Source organism: Rattus norvegicus, chromosome 3, assembly GCF_021556685.1.
Source record: "Rattus norvegicus strain SHRSP/BbbUtx chromosome 3, alternate assembly SHRSP_T2T, whole genome shotgun sequence".
Lineage (NCBI taxonomy): Eukaryota > Metazoa > Chordata > Mammalia > Rodentia > Muridae > Rattus > Rattus norvegicus.
Window position 1 is genome coordinate 74,994,634 of NC_141536.1, and position 15,096 is coordinate 75,009,729.

Sequence of the window (15,096 nt, forward strand, 5' to 3'; positions counted from 1 at the left end):
AATCAGTCCATTCTTTTCACCCTGTACAAAGCTCAAGTCCAAGTGAATCAAGGACCTCCACATAAAACCAAATACACTTCATATAATTGCAAAGATTCTGTAAGGCAAAGGACACTGTCATTAGGAAAAAACTGCAACCAACAGATTGGGAAAAGATCTTTATCAATCCTACATCCAATAGAGGGTTAATATTCAATATATAAAAAGAACACAAGAATGTAGACTCCAGAGAATCAAATAACCCTATTAAAAATGGAGTACAGAGGTAAATAAAGAATTCTCATCTGAGGAATGCTGAAAAGCTGAGAAGCACCTAAAGAAATGCTCAACATCCTTACTCATCGTGAAAAAAAACAACCCTGAGACGCCATCTTACAGCAGTCAGAATGGCTAAGATAAAAACTCAGGTGCCAAGAGATGCCAGAGAGGATGTGGAGAAAGAAGAACACTCCTCCGTTATTGGTGAGATTGCAAGCTGGTACAACCACTCTGGAAATCAGTCTGGTGGTTGCTCAAAAAATTGAAGAGAGTACTGCCTGAGGACCCAGCTATACCACTCCTGGGCATATACCCAAAAGTTGCTCCAACATATAGCAAGGACACATGCTCCACTATGTTCATAGCAGCCTTATTCATAATAGCCAGAAGCTGGAAAGAACCCAAATGTCATTCAACAGAGGATCAACAGAGGAATGAATACAGAAAATTGGTAATCTACACCACACAATTGAATATGACTCGGTTATTAAAAACAACGACATCATGATATTCTTAGGCAAATTGAAGAAACTAGAAAATATCGTAGGCAAATGGTCGGAACTGGAAAATATCATCCTGAGTGAGGTAACCCAGTCACAGAAAAACACACATGGTATGCACTCATTGATAAGTGGCTATTAGCCCAAATGCTTGAATTACCCTAGATGCCTAGAACAAATGAAACTCAAGACGGATGATCAAAATGTGAATGCTTCACTCCTTCTTTAAAAGGGGAACAAGAATACCCTTGGCAGGGAATAGAGAGGCAAAGATTAAAACAGAGACAGAAGGAACACCCATTCAGAGCCTGCCCCACATGTGGCCCATACATATACAGCCATCCAATTAGACAAGATGGATGAAGCAAAGAAGTGCAGGCCGACAGGAGCTGGATGTAGATCTCTCCCGAGAGACACAGCCAGAATACAGCAAACACAGAGGCGTATGCCAGCAGCAAACCACTGAATTGAGAATAGGACCCCCGTTGAAGGAATCAGAGAAAGAACTGGAAGAGCTTGAAGGGGCTCGAGACCCCATATGTACAACAATGCCAAGCAACCAGAGCTTCCAGGGACTAAGCCACTACCTAAAGACTATACATGGACTGACCCTGGACTCTGACCTCATAGGTAGCAATGAATATCCTAGTAAGAGCACCAGTGGAAGGGTCCTGCTAAGACTGAACCCCCAGTGAACTAGATTGTTGGGGGGAGGGAGGCAAGGGGGGAGGATGGGGAGGGGAACACCCATAAAGAAGGGGAGGGGGAGGGGGATGTTTGCCCGGAAACCAGGAAAGGGAATAACACTCAAAATGTATATAAGAAATACTCAAGTTAATAAAAAAAAAAAGAAAAAGAAAATATCCTGAGTGAGGTAACCCAATCTCTCTCTCTCTCTCTCTCTCTCTCTCTCTCTCTCTCTCTCTCTCTCTCTCTCTCTCTCACACACACACACACACACAGAGCACATGGTATGCATTCTCTCATAAGTAAGTATTAGCCCAAAACCGCAAATTACCCAAGATACAATCCATAGACCACATGAAGCTCAAGAAGGAGAACCAAAGTGCAGATGCGTCAGTTCTTCTTTGAATGGGGAACAAAAATATTCAGAGGAGATACTGAGCCAAAGTTTGGAGCAGAGACTAAATGAATGGTCATTCAGAGCCTGCCCCACCTAGGGATTCAGCCCATAACCATACAGCCACCAAACCCAGACAATATTGCTGATGCCAAGAAGTGCATGCTGACAGGAGCCTGATATAGTTCTCCCCCGAGAGGCTCTGCCAGAGCAAGACAAATACATGAGGGAATGTTTGCAGCCAACAATTTAACTGAGTACAGGGTCTCCATTGAAAAAGTGAGAGAAAGGATTGAAGGAGCCGAAGGGGTTTGTAACCCCATAAGAACAACAATACTAACCAACAAGAGCTCCCAGGAACTAAACCACTATCCCAAGAGTATACATGAACAGACCCATGGCCCCAGCTGCATATGTAGAAGAGGATGGCCTTGATGGGCACCAATGGGAGGAGGAGTCCCTGGTCCTACCAGGGCTGGACCTCTCATTGTAGGGAAATGTCAAGGCAGTGAGACAGGAAGGGTTAGGTTGATGGGTGGGGGAATACCCTCATAGAACATCGGTGAGACGGTTGGAATAGGGTGCTTATGGACAGGAAACTGGGAAAAGTGATAACATTTGAAATGTAAATAAAAATATCCAAGAAAAAATAGTTAAAAAATAACTATTATTTTTAGGGTCTCTCCCTACTTATTCAATATGGTTCTCAAAGTCCTAGCCAGAGTAATCAGACAACACACGATCAAAGGGTTCCGGATTGGCAAAGAAGAAGTTAAAGTATCACTATTTGCAGATGATATGATAGTATATTTAAGTGATCCCAAAAGTTCCACCAGAGAACTACTAAAGCTGATAAACAACTTCAGCAAAGTGGCTGGGTATAAAATTAACTCAAATAAATCAGTAGCCTTCCTCTACACAAAAGAGAAACAAGCCGAGAAAGAAATTAGGGAAACGACACCTTTCATAATAGTCCCAAATAATAAAAATACCTCGGTATGACTTTATCCAAGCCAGTAAAAGATCTGTACAATAAGAACTTCAAGCCTCTGAAGAAAGAAATTGAAGAAGACCTCAGAAGATGGAAAGATCTTCAATGCTCATGGATTGGCAGGATTAATATAGTAAAAATGGCCATTTTACCAAAAGCAATCTACAGATTCAATGCAATCCCCATTAAAATACCAATCCAATTCTTCAAAGAATTAGACAGAACAATTTGCAAATTCATCTGGAATAACAAAAATCCCAGGATAGCTAATACTATCCTCAACAATAAAAGGACTTCAGGGGGAATCACTATCCCTGAACTCAAGCAGTATTACCGAGAAATAGTGGTAAATACAGCATGGTATTGGTACAGAGACAGACAGATAGACCAATGGAATAGAATTGAAGACCCAGAAATGAACCCACACACTTGATTTTTGACAAAGAAGCCAAAACCATCCAATGGAAAAAAGATAGCATTTTCAGCAAATGGTGCTGGTTCAACTGGAGGTCAACATGTAGAAGAATGCAGATCGATCCATGCTTATCACCCTGTACAAAGCTTAAGTCCAAGTGGATCAAGGACCTCCACATCAAACCAGATACAAAAAAGTGGGGAAGAATCTCGAACACACAGGCACTGGAGAAAATTTCCTGAAAAAAACAAATAAAAAAAAAAACAAAAACAAAAAGACAAACAAAAAAAAACAAAAACAAAAACAAAACAAAAAAAAACACCAATGCCTTATGCTCTAAGATCAAGCATCAACAAATGGGATCAAATAAAACTACAAAGCTTCAGTAAGGCAAAGGACACTGTTGTTAGGACAAAACAGCAACCAACAGATTGGGAAAAGATCTTTACCAATCCTACAACAGATAGAGGCCTTATATCCAAAATATACAAAGAACTCAAGAAGTTAGACTGCAGGGAGACAAATAGGGTTTAGAGCTAAACAAAGAATTCACAGCTGAGGAATGCCTAATGGCTGAGAAGCACCCAAAGAAATTTTCAACATCTTTAGTCATAAGGGAAATGCAAATCAAAACAACCCTGAGATTACACCTCACACCAGTGAGAATGGCTAAGATCAAAAACTCTGGCAACAGTAGATGCTGGCAAGGATGTGGAGAAAGAGGAACACTCCTCCATTGTTGGTGGGATTGCAGACTCATACAACCATTCTGGAAATCAGTCTGGAGGTTCCTCAGAAAATGGAATATTGCACTACCTGAGGACCTAGCTATACCTCTCTTGGGCATGTACACAAAACATATAACAAAGACACATGGTCCACTATGTTCATAGCAGCCTTATTTATAATAGCCAGAAGCTGGAAAGAACCCAGATGCCCTTCAACACAGGAATGGATACAGAAAATGTGGTACATCTACACAACGGAATCATTTTGGTACTACTGGTATCAAAAAGAATGACTGTATGAAATTCATAGGCAAATGGATGGAGCTGGAAAATATCATCCTGAGTGAGGTAACCCAATTACAGAAAAACACACATGGTATGCACTTATGGAGAAGTGGATATTAGCACAAATGCTCAAATTACCTTAGGTGAACAGAACACATGAAACTCAAGAAGGATAACCAAAATGCGGATGCTTCACTCGTTATTTAAAAGGGGAACAAGAATAGCTTGGGAGGGTTATAGGCAGGCCCCTCCCCGATATGGGTGTTCCCCCCATACATCCCCCTTACTGACTGCCCCATATTCCCCTGCACAGGGGTCCAACCTTGGCAGGACCAAGGGCTTCCCCTTCCCCCTGGTGCCCCAACAAGGCTATTCTACATATGCAGTTGGAGCCCTGTGTCAGTCCATGTATAGTGTTTCGATAGTGGTTTCGTCCCTGAAAGCTCTGGTTGGTGGCTATTGTTGTTCTTATAGGGTTTCAAGCTCCTTCAAATCCATCCCTAATTTCTTTTTCAAACTGTTTGTCCTTTGTGTAGTGGAGGGCCACTAGTTTTTTTGAATTAATTTTATATTCAGCCAATTTGCTGAAGTCGTTTATCAGGTGTAGGCATTCTCTGGTAGAATTTTTGACGTGGCATATCATCTACAAATAGTGATACCATGACTTCTTCCTTTCTAAGTTGTATCCCCTTGACTTCCTTTTGTTTTCAAATTGCTCTAGGTAAAACATTGAGTATTATGTTGAATTGATAGGAAGAGACTGGACAGCCTTGTCTTCTCCCTGATTTTGTGGGGTTGCTTCAAGTTCCTCTCCATTGTATGTAATGTTGGTTGTTGCTTTGTTGCATATTGCTTTTATTATGTTTAAATAGGGGCTTGAACTCCTGATATTTCCAAGACTTTTAACATGATGGGTTATTGTATTTTGTCAAAGGCTTTTTCAGCATCTACTGAGATGATCATGTGATTTTTTTCTTTGAGTTTGTTTATACAGTAGATTACATTGAAGGAGATCCAAATATTGAGCCAAGCATGCGTCCCTGGGATGAAGACTGGCTGATCATAGTGATGAGTTCATTATGGTTTTGATGTCTTCTTGGATTTGGTTTATAAGATTTTATTGAGTATTTTTGCATAAATATTCATAAGCCAATTTGGTCTGAAGTTCTCTGTCTTTGTCATATCTTTTGTGGTTTAGGTATCAGAGTAACTGTGGCTTCATAGGACTAATAACATAGCATTGTTTCTGTTTCTATTCTGTGGAATACTTTGAGAAGTATTGGGTTTGGGTCTTCTCTGAAGGTCTGATAGAATTATGCACTAAAACCACCTGACCCTGGGCTTTTTCTTTGATTGGGACATGTTTAATGACTATGTCTATTTCTTTAGTGGTTATGGGAATGTTTAGATAATTTATCATATCCTGATTTAACTTTTGTACCTTGTATCTGTCTATAAACTCATCCATCTCATCTAGATTTTCTAGTTTTGCTGAGTATACACTTTTGTAGTACGATCTGATGATTTTTTTAATTTCCTCAGTTTCTGTTGGTATACCTCCCTTTTCATATCTGATTTTGTTAATTTGGATACTATCTCTTTACCCTTTAGTTAGTTTGGCTAAGGGTTTATCTGTTTTGTTGATTTTTCTCAATAAACCACTGCTTGGTTTTGTTTATTCTTTGTATTGTTTTCTTTGTTCCTAATTGGTTGAAATCTAGCACTTGGTTATTTTCTGCAATCTCCTCTACCTGGGAATGTATGCTTCCTTTTTGTTCCAGAGTTTTCAGTTATGCTCCTAAGTTGCTAATATAACATCTCTCCAATTTCTCTATGAAGGTACGTTTATTTCCACATCATAATGTTTACTTTTCAGTTTAAATTAACACATCACAGGAATATGTAGATACATTATATGATGAATATTGGTGAAAATAAAAATAATTATTTCATGCTTGAATTACCCTAGATGCCTAGAACAAATGAAACTCAAGACGGATGATCAAAATGAGAATGCTTCACTCCTTCTTTAAAAGGGGAACAAGAATACCCTTGGCAGGGAATAGAGAGGCAAAGATTAAAACAGAGACAGAAGGAACACCCATTCAGAGCCTGCCCCACATGTGGCCCATACTATACAGCCATCCAATTAGACAAGATGGATGAAGCAAAGAAGTGCAGGCCGACAGGAGCCGGATATAGATCGCTCCTGAGAGACACAGCCAGAATACAGCAAACACAGAGGCGAATGCCAGCAGCAAACCACTGAACTGAGAATAGGACCCCCGTTGAAGGAATCAGAGAAAGAACTGGAAGAGCTTGAAGGGGCTCGAGACCCCTTATGAACAACAATGCCAAGCAACCAGAGCTTGCAGGAACTAAGCCACTACCTAAAGACTATACATGGACTGACCCTGGACTCTGACCTCATGGGTAGCAATGAATATACTAGTAAGAGCACCAGTGGAAGGGGAAGCCCTGGGTCCTGCTAAGACTGAACCCCCAGTGAACTAGATTGTTGGGGGGAGGGCGGCAATGGGGGGAGGATGGGGAGGGGAACACCCATAAGGAAGGGGAGGGAGGAGGGGGATGTTTGCCCGGAAACCTGAAAAGGGAATAACACTCGAAATGTATATAAGAAATACTCAAGTTAATAAAAAAAAGAAAATAAAGATTAAAAAATTATTTCAGATGGCATCTATTTCATGTAATAATTCAAGGAATTAACTGAAATTCCTCCATTTTATATAAACATTTTTGATTAAGTATCAAAATTCATGGTTTACCTTCATTGATATTTGTCACAATCATCAGAAATTCTAAGATAGTAAGCACACATTGAAGTAAAATAACACAAATTAAAAATAATCTTAAAGGAAAATGTGAAACGTCTAATTGATGAAAAAACTGAGACCAAAAGTAGTGAAGAATTCTAGCACATACAGAAAGATAACTCTCCTCTTACCAAAAGAAAGATTTAATGGGATAAAGATATCCGCTCTCCTCTAAACTGCCTACATATTCAACACTCTATCAGCAAAAACTACTACTATTTGGAAATACTGGCTAAATAAAATTATTAAATATTTTGTTGCTTATCAAAGACTATTTCATTGGCATCTAATAATAAAGTATTAATTAGGAAACAAGGTTAATTCACCAAATTAAATGACTCAGAAAGATATACATAACCTGAGTATAAAACATAAAGAACGTGCTATGTCATCACACAGTGAAATATTTTGGGGGCCACCAAAAAGGACAGTTATTAAAATAATTAAAAAATATACCTCAGTTTACAAGGAATAGCAAGAAGATCATACTTTTCTCAACACAAAGAAATAAAAAATATAAGAGAAAACAAAATGAAAATTACGTGATTACCACTCTATAATGTTTTCAGATTTCAAAACAACAGACGTACAACACAGATTATGAGTATCTTAATAAAACCATTAAAACATTTAAAGAGAAGTATTTCAAGCTAAAGTTTAATTAAATAAGAATATTTATTGGACAAAATACATGAAAATTTTTCAGAAAATGTTTATTGAAAAATGAAAAAATTTGATATCAAATTCATCAAAAATGGTTAAACAAGTAGCTAATGAATAAATGATACTATGCACAACTATACTAATTATTATAAATTTTATAACAAATAACTATATTTAACAATTACATTCGCGATACCGGAAATTTCAGAGAATCAAGTGGTAGCATGAATATTACAGCACAAACTCACACCACAATGGTTTATTTGGGATTGATGCCTAGTGCTTAATAATGTAAGCAGCAAAGAAGCCTTACTCTATTTGGACTTAATATTTTCTGCAGGAGCTTTTCCATAGAATTTTTCATCTCTGAATTTCTCAAAGTATATATTAAAGGATTCAACATGGGGGTGACAACAGTATAAATTACAGTGATGGATTTGTCAATAGGAAAACTAGAAACAGGTCTAACGTACATGAAAATACAGGGAACAAAAAAGAGAAAAACCACAGTGATATGAGAGCTGCAGGTGGACAGAGCTTTGCGCCTCCCTTCCTGACTGTGATTCTGGAGAGATCTAAGAATTATTCCATAGGAAAATAAAAGGAGACTAAAGATGACTATACACATGGCCCCATTATTGCCAATGACAGAAAGTCCAATGAAGTAGGTGTCAGTACATGCAAGTAGCAAGAGTGGGTATATGTCACACCCAAAGTGGTCAATGATATTGGGACCACAGAAAGGAAGATTATATACAGCAAGAACTTGAAACAAAGCATGTGCAAAACCTCCTGCCCAGGCCATCACCAAGAAGAGAATACATACCCGTCGATTCATGATGGTCAAATAATGTAGTGGCTTACAGATGGCCACATAGCGATCATAGGCCATTGCCACCAGAATAACAATGTCAACCCCGCCAAATAAATGCTCTATAAAGAGCTGGCTTATGCAAGCTCTGAAGGAGATGGTCTTTTTCTCACGGAGCAAGTCTACAATCAACTTGGGTGAGATGGCAGTAGAATAAACAGCATCCATGAGTGACAGAGAGGCAAGGAAGAAGTACATCGGGGAGCCTAAGGAGGGGCTGACAATCACTGTCCCTACAATGAGCAGGTTCCCCACCATTGTTGCAATGTACATCAGTGAAAACATAACAAATAAAGCTTTTTGCCCAGCAGGATCCTGAGTGAAGCCCAGCAGGACAAATTCTGTGACATTGTTGCTCTGGCCCATTTATTTTTCTATCAGACTTGTTTCAAACAAAGAGCTCAGGAGAATCAAACTTCCCATGATCTATTAACAAGACCACGATTCCATCCTGTCATGGGACATATAGTGTCTTTATAGTAGTTAACCAATATTAGTATTTAATAAACATATATTGAACTTCATCTTGTAACAAGCTCCACTTGTTTTCTGTTTATAAGTCTCTCAATGCTAAGGTTATAAAAGTAACAGTGAATCTCTAGAGAGAAATTCAGATAGAGATATCTCTGTCACCCATAAAAGGTTATTTAAAACACATTATTCTTCATATACCAAATGAATATAGAAATGTTTTTCCTAGAGGACTTGATAAAGAGTTGTACTATTACACCCTGAGTTTATCCACCAAAGAAGAGCAACTTTTCTAGCCATTATTATCTGTGAAGAATATTTTAAAATTTAAGCTTGGATGGTATTCACATTAGCACTGATCTAAGAGGATCCATATTAGTGTTATTATATTGAACTATTTGACATAGATACTTCACCTTACAAGATAAATTTAGTCATCATATATCACTTGATCTAAAAAGTTTCAGGAGATTATTAAGTGTATCAAATATCTCTAATATTATTCAGGCATCATGGCTTATACCAATGACTTTCTTTATATTTTAGTTTCATTTGTTGCTTGATTATACTGATTAGTAACATAATCATATCCACCATCAGGATTTTTAAAGTATTTTTACTAAGCCTGAACGAATCCATGGCTCTTAACAAGTACTGCATCATGAGACATCACATATTTTTTCCAGAATTTTCTGGAATAACCAGGCATACAGATGGAGGAAAAAATAAACAGAAAAGAGAGAATTAATGGTAAGACAAAATGCTTTTTAATATTAAAATTAAAATACCACTTAATTTTTTCTTAATTAATTTAAGAATTTAGAAAAAGAACGCTGAGAGTCCTCACATAGGAAACTCATTGTCCAGAACACCAAAGCAGAACACTCAAAGAAAATGCAAAACGAGTTTATTGAAGGCATAGGCTGGATTAATTTTCTAAACATTATTAGGAATATATCTCTCTTTCTATTCTGAAACACCAGGGGATTAGACCATATTTCAGAATCTTTCCCAGTCTCAAAATCTCTCATGATCTATACACCATTATTTCTGACCTCTTCCATTTCTCTTTTGCTGTACTTTCTTTTTTCCTTATTTTTGCTTAAGATTTCCAAGTTTATAACTGCTTCCTAAATGATGCTAATAATGTAAAATGATTTTTACTAACTACTATGATCAGATAATAACCCTAATTTTATTGTACATGGTGTAGCAAGCAAGAGTCTGAGAAATACTTAGACAGAACATTGACCATGATAGAGCCATGGACCATGACGTCAGACATCTGGTTACAGCATAAGGTACAGTCGGTTAGTATCATCCTTATCTTGACCATATTTATGTTTCCCTCTGCCTCTGATTCATGATATGTACCACAGTGACTTCCATTTTATCTCTCTCCTACAGTGGTAGGTGGGTGTTCTTATTTTTCTAGGGAGTGCCTAAAGCACATCTCAGCACCTCACACATCTCAGTGCTGGCTATGATGCATATTGCCAGATATTTCATTGTGAGCATCAGTTGAGAAAAAGTCATGAGCATTTCTGTCCACTTAGTAGGTATGTAGAAGTCATCTGGATTTTTAAAGAAGAGTAAATGTGAGCCTCATGAACTGCTTCCTGGATTTCAATTAAAATCATATTAAATCTTAAGATTTAAAATCTTAATGATTAAAATTTTAATCATTTGTTTTATTATATGGAATAATTCACTCATTATACACATATAAAATATTATCAATACTCACTTTGAAGAAACGTACTTGGACAACATCAGGCAAGATAATTCCATTTGCATGGACTTGGTATCAGAGAAAGATAGGTGCAGAGTCAGAACTTCTTTGGAAGCAGTTGGAATGCATCTTATAAACGTCTCAGTCATGTCTCTACTTCTGAGTCAGAACATCATCGCTGCCATTTGTCAAGTTCCCAAGTGTTATAGGCATACCTGTTACAGATCATAGAGACATCACATAGCATTCCCAATTCTATCTTCAATATTTTACCTTCTACATAGTTTAGTTGATCTCAGAGTTGAAGAGCATTGGTTTTAAACAGGCCAAATCTTGTAGTGACTAGCATAATTATTTATATAATATAAAAAACTGGAGTACATAAGCTATACTATACTATACTTATATATAATATAAATTATCAAAAATTGATTATACAAATACAGAAGAATAATATGTATACTTTCATTTTAAAATACTGTCATCACACTTCTAGGAAAATAATAGTTTACTATTATTATTATTATTATTATTATTATTATTATTAAAATATAATAGTTACTAAGATCATTTCATTTCTGAAACATACACATATATTTTTAAAAAGTTCTTTGTTTAACAATGAACTTTATCAACCATAAAGAGGAATGACATTATATCACTTGCCAAACACAGATACAACTGTAAAAGAAAACCAAATAGTCAATTTAACTCACTATTACAAGGAAAATGAGTACATTGTCTCTCCTTTGTGAGTTTTAGACTTTCAACATAAATATAAAATCATGAATTCATGGAAGACATAAGAGTGGGAGGAAAATTATTGATTGAAACAAAAGCTGCTTCAAGGAATAAAAGAGGTGAAGAAGAGAATAGTAGGAATACAGAGGAGGATGTTTACTCCAATTACAGCATATGCTTTCATCAAAATATTTTATGTAATCCAATAAAATAAAGATGTTTAATGACCTAAAGAGTACTACATGATAACCAGCTATCTTATCTCTGTGGCACGTGAAGCATTCCTTTATTGTTTTCTCTATTTATAAATACTAACCTATTCTTTGGACAATTTTAAGATATACACATAAAATACAGCATCAAGCAATTGACATATAACAGCCATTTGTCCTTATCTACCAAAATATTATTTAATGATACAAAATTTTTATTTTTCCAATTTTAACATATTTACAGTGATTATGTGTCTATATAAACAAAGCATATAAAACAAAATGTCTCATAAGATGAAAATCATAAATTATTAACATTATAATATTTAAAATGTTTCACTTGCTTTCTAGACAAATGGAACATATTCTTCCCCCAAAGAAATAAGTATGAAATGCTAATATCAAATATACTTTTTATTTGTGATGAATTTTGTGTAGTGTTTTACTTTCCAAATTCAGATAGTTCCTGTGAGAGTATGACTTAAAATACCAGCTGTTTTTTAGCCTATCTTTACCTAACTTGGTTTGTGGTTCCATGAACTCACAACACCAACATGCTTCTTATTTTTAGTTGAGAAAAATTGAATGTTCTTTTTATTTCCTCTATCTATTTGCCTCCATTGCACAGGTGATGGAGTATGACCATCAATAGTTGAAGAAAGATCACCAAGAGATTGCAGAAACACAATTCTACAAAGTTCTACATTACCTCATTTTGTCACCGTGATGGAAAAACATCCAAGTTAAAAATTAAATGCAAAATATATGAATTTAGTTTCAGCATTTCCCATGAAAAGTAAGTAGATAGTCACCATATTCCTCATAAAAATACAAAGATGTATTATAAAACTCCACCTAGTAATTAGAAATTGTCAACCCTCTTTATATAGTCATATTTAAATAAAATGTACAATACTAAAATTAATTATATGAACTTTATCTTCTGAGAAAGCCGAATTAAAGGCATAAAAATGGTCTTGACTTTAATGAGTTATAGCAACATCCATGTGGCTCATAAATATGTCAGGTACTCAATAAGACAAATCAATAGTTTAAATTCTGGCTACAATCAGAAGTCTCCAGACTCTATCACTCAGATAGACTTTCCACAAAAATCCTTTCCTTCCTTGTTAAAAATATGTCTATGTATGTTGAACATCCCAGGAAACTGAGACCTTCCACAGACTGTCATAAATAATGGTAAAACATAAGGCCTGGATACATAAAGAGTTAAATACCAGAGACTTCTTAGGGCATTTGATCAGGAAAATATTTCTTTCATTTACATTCACAATTTTATCTATGAACTTTTTGTACCATCACTGTTTAAATAGATAAGCTTGGTAAACTATTAGGAACAAATTCAAATGAGATCATCTCTTTTGAACAGACTTTTTTTTTCAATAATCCCTAGAGGTTAAAAGCCTTAAGTCTTGCCAAGAATGAGTAGCTGACAGCCAAGTTGATTTGAAAAATCCACAATAAAATAAATTGATCAAGAAACTAGGAGACAACGTTAAACTATGAAATACTTAAGTAAGGCAGGACATATTTAAAACACACCAGAGGAGGAAGCAACCTGACTTCCAGGTTTTAGATCACCCGAACAAAGCATAGTCCTGTACTGGTAGTCAGAGGGGATCTGTCCAGCTGCTTTGAGCTACAGAGTTGGAACTACAGTCTGTGAAGTTGGGATATATAACTATCAGAGAGACAATGGTTCTACTATTCTGTATGTATGGAAGCTTTTATGTGGTCCCATTTGTCAATTCGTGGTCTTAAAACATAAGCCATTGGTGTTCGGTTCAAGAACTTTTCCCCAGTGCCCATGTGTTCAAGGGTATTCCCCAATTTTTCTTGTTACTTTGAGTTTATCTAGTTTTATTTAGAGGCCCTTGATACAATTGGACTTGAGCTTTGTACAGGGCAATAAAACTGGATCAATTTGCATTCTTCTACCTGTGGACCCCCAGTTGAACCAGCACTATTTGTTGATAATGCTATCTTCTCTCCACTGGATGGTTCAACTCCTTTGTCAAAGATCAATTGATGATCTATTGCATTGATCTACCCATCTCTGTACCATTATCACACAGTTTTTATCACTATTGCTCTGTAATACTGCTTGAGGTCAGGGACAGTGTTACCCCCAGAAATTCTTTTATTGTGGAGGATAGTTTTTGCTATTTGGGTTTTTTTGTTTTTCCAAATGAATTTTCAAATTGCTTTTTCTAACTTTATGAAGAAAGGAGTTGGAATTTTATGGGGATGGCATGAATCTGTAAATTGCTTTTATCAAAATGGCCTTTTTGCTATATTAATCCTGCCAATGCATGAGCGTGGGAGGTCTTTTCATCTTCTGAAATCTTCTATTTCTTTCTTCATAGACTTGTAGTTCTTGTCATACAGATCTTTCACTTGCTTTCTTAGAACCACACCAAGGTATTTCCTGTTATTTGTGACTATTGTGAATGGTGTCATTTTCCTAATATTTCCTCAGCCTCTTTATTCTTTGAGTAGAGGAAGGCTACTGATTTTTTTGGGTTAATTTTATAACCAGCCACTTAGCTGACACTGTTGATCAGGCTTAGTAGTTCTCTGGTGGAAATTTTGGATCACTTAAGTATACTATCCTATATCATCTGAAAATAGTGATATTTTGACTTCTTCCTTTCCATTTTGTATCCCTTTGACTTTTTGTTGTCTGATTGCTCTGGCTAGGACTTTGAGTACTATATTGAATAAGTAGGGAGAATGTGGGCATCCTTGTTTAGACCCTGAATTTAGTGGGATTAATTCAAGTTTCTCTCCATGTAGTTTGATGTTGGCTACTGACTTGCTGTATATTGCTTTTACTGTGTTTAGGAATGGGTCTTGAATTCCTGATCATCCCAAGATGTTTATCATAAAGAGGTGTTGAATTTTGTCAAATGCTTTCTCAGCATTTCATGAGATGGTCAAGTGGTTTTTTTCCCTTTGAGTTTGTTTATGTAGTGGATTGCATTGATGGATTTCTGTATATTGATCCATCCTTACATCCCTGGGATAAAGATATGTTCACTGACGCAACAATGGCAAGAATATTAGGAGAGTGACCAATTGAAGCAGAAGTTTCTGATTTCTTTAAAACTCAGTATTGTCACATGATGTTTTTCTGGAAGGTGTCTTGTAAGAGGGTATGTGACGTGTTGCTGAAAACAGAAAAGTGAGAGGGTGCATGATGTTTAACAAATATAGAAATATTGCCCTACAGGCCAAGATTGGTCGCTCTTACATTAGAAAACCTGTGACACTATGCAGTGCTTCACTGTTCT

At 36.4% G+C, this 15,096-nt stretch overlaps 1 protein-coding gene across 1 annotated transcript; it reads right to left on the minus strand.

Annotated features, from left to right (window-relative positions):
* Positions 1–8,038: 8,038 nt before the first annotated feature.
* Positions 8,039–8,992, minus strand: Or4a78 (olfactory receptor family 4 subfamily A member 78). Its single transcript, NM_001000624.1, has one exon. It carries the CDS (start codon positions 8,990–8,992, stop codon positions 8,039–8,041), a length of 954 nt encoding a protein of 317 aa, NP_001000624.1.
* Positions 8,993–15,096: the final 6,104 nt, after the last annotated feature.

Excerpts from the sequence above, each read along its gene's own strand:
- Or4a78 (NM_001000624.1), bottom strand. The coding sequence starts at position 8,992 with ATGGGCCAGAGCAACAATGTCACAGAATTTGTCCTGCTGGGCTTCACT.